At 68.1% G+C, this 554-nt stretch overlaps 1 protein-coding gene across 1 annotated transcript in view; it reads right to left on the minus strand.

Moving 5' to 3' along the window:
- The window catches only part of GTF2IRD1 (GTF2I repeat domain containing 1), an 80738-nt gene that overhangs the window by 68465 nt on the left and 11719 nt on the right, over positions 1-554 (minus strand). The window contains 1 exon segment of the mRNA XM_010854280.1: positions 285-468. Coding sequence (XP_010852582.1) covers positions 285-468 — 184 coding nt within the window.

Consider the following 554-nt stretch of genomic DNA (forward strand, 5'->3'; position numbering starts at 1 on the left):
TGGTGCTATTTCTTCCCCAGCCGAGCCTCTCTGCACACAGAAGTCCCCAGGGAAGACTTCTGTGACCACACCTGGCTCGGAGCATGCTCTGTGCTTGCGATTCTGCCTCACTCCTGGCATCAGACTGGGAGCTCTTACAAGCAGGGTCCCCGGTAGGGATGCTAAAGTCCCCTCCCCTCTGGCCGGGCCAGCGGCCATAGCACGGAAGCAGGTCATCGCCCGGCCCAGCCCCCACCGTCCGGCCACTGGCTCTCGGCCACTCCCTGGCCAGCAGCCTCACTCACCTCTTAAGCTTGAAGCGGATCCGGTGGCTGTGCTCCAGGATGGCCATGAGGGCCTTGGGGTCGTATTCGGCTGGCCTCCGGAAGGCCAGGCCCTCAGGTAGCCCCTGCACGGCCAGCAGCCCTGGCTCCCGGAGCAGCCGCTCGTAGGGCAGCGGCACCACGCTGGCCCTGCCCAGGGCCTCGCCTGCGGGCACAGGGGGTGGAGGAGAGAGGCCTGATGAGAGGGAAGCCAGGCCGGGGCGGGGGCCGGGTGCGCCCCAGAGCTGGGGC

The sequence above is a fragment of the Bison bison genome, unplaced genomic scaffold (genome assembly GCF_000754665.1).
Source record: "Bison bison bison isolate TAMUID 2011002044 unplaced genomic scaffold, Bison_UMD1.0 scf7180017864340, whole genome shotgun sequence".
Lineage (NCBI taxonomy): Eukaryota > Metazoa > Chordata > Mammalia > Artiodactyla > Bovidae > Bison > Bison bison.